Raw genomic sequence first — 325 nt, forward strand, 5'->3', positions numbered from 1 at the left:
GCGGTGCTGAGGGCCAGGGTTTGGGGGTGGGATGGCAGGGGTAGGGGGGCGGTTGGGCTGGGGGAGCTTAAAGGGCTTTGCCAACCCAAACGATTCTGGGATTCTCGCCCGAAGCCTGGAGGGGCCCTGCTCCGTGCCCCCTGTGGGAGCCTTTGCTGTTGGCTCTTGCTCAAGGGCTGTGCTCTTGCCTCCCAGCAAAGTGAGAAGGGGGATCCAGGCGCCCTCCCTAGAGCATCGCTCTGGCCTGGAGCGGGGGCGCTGAGGGAGCAAGGTTGGTGTAGGAGGAACAAGGATAAAACAGGCTCCAGTCCTGCTCGGTGGCTCC

At 64.3% G+C, this 325-nt stretch overlaps 1 protein-coding gene across 1 annotated transcript in view; it reads left to right on the top strand.

Moving 5' to 3' along the window:
* LOC104127481 (myotubularin-related protein 5-like) overlaps window positions 1-325 on the top strand; it is a gene marked incomplete at its 3' end in the record, with an annotated part of 66,798 nt that overhangs the window by 63,445 nt on the left and 3,028 nt on the right. The window contains 1 exon segment of the mRNA XM_035895677.1: window positions 196-199. Within this exon segment, the coding sequence (XP_035751570.1) occupies window positions 196-199 (4 nt within the window).

The sequence above is a fragment of the Egretta garzetta genome, unplaced genomic scaffold (genome assembly GCF_000687185.1).
Source record: "Egretta garzetta isolate BGI_Z169 unplaced genomic scaffold, ASM68718v1 scaffold986, whole genome shotgun sequence".
Taxonomy (NCBI): Eukaryota; Metazoa; Chordata; class Aves; order Pelecaniformes; family Ardeidae; genus Egretta; species Egretta garzetta.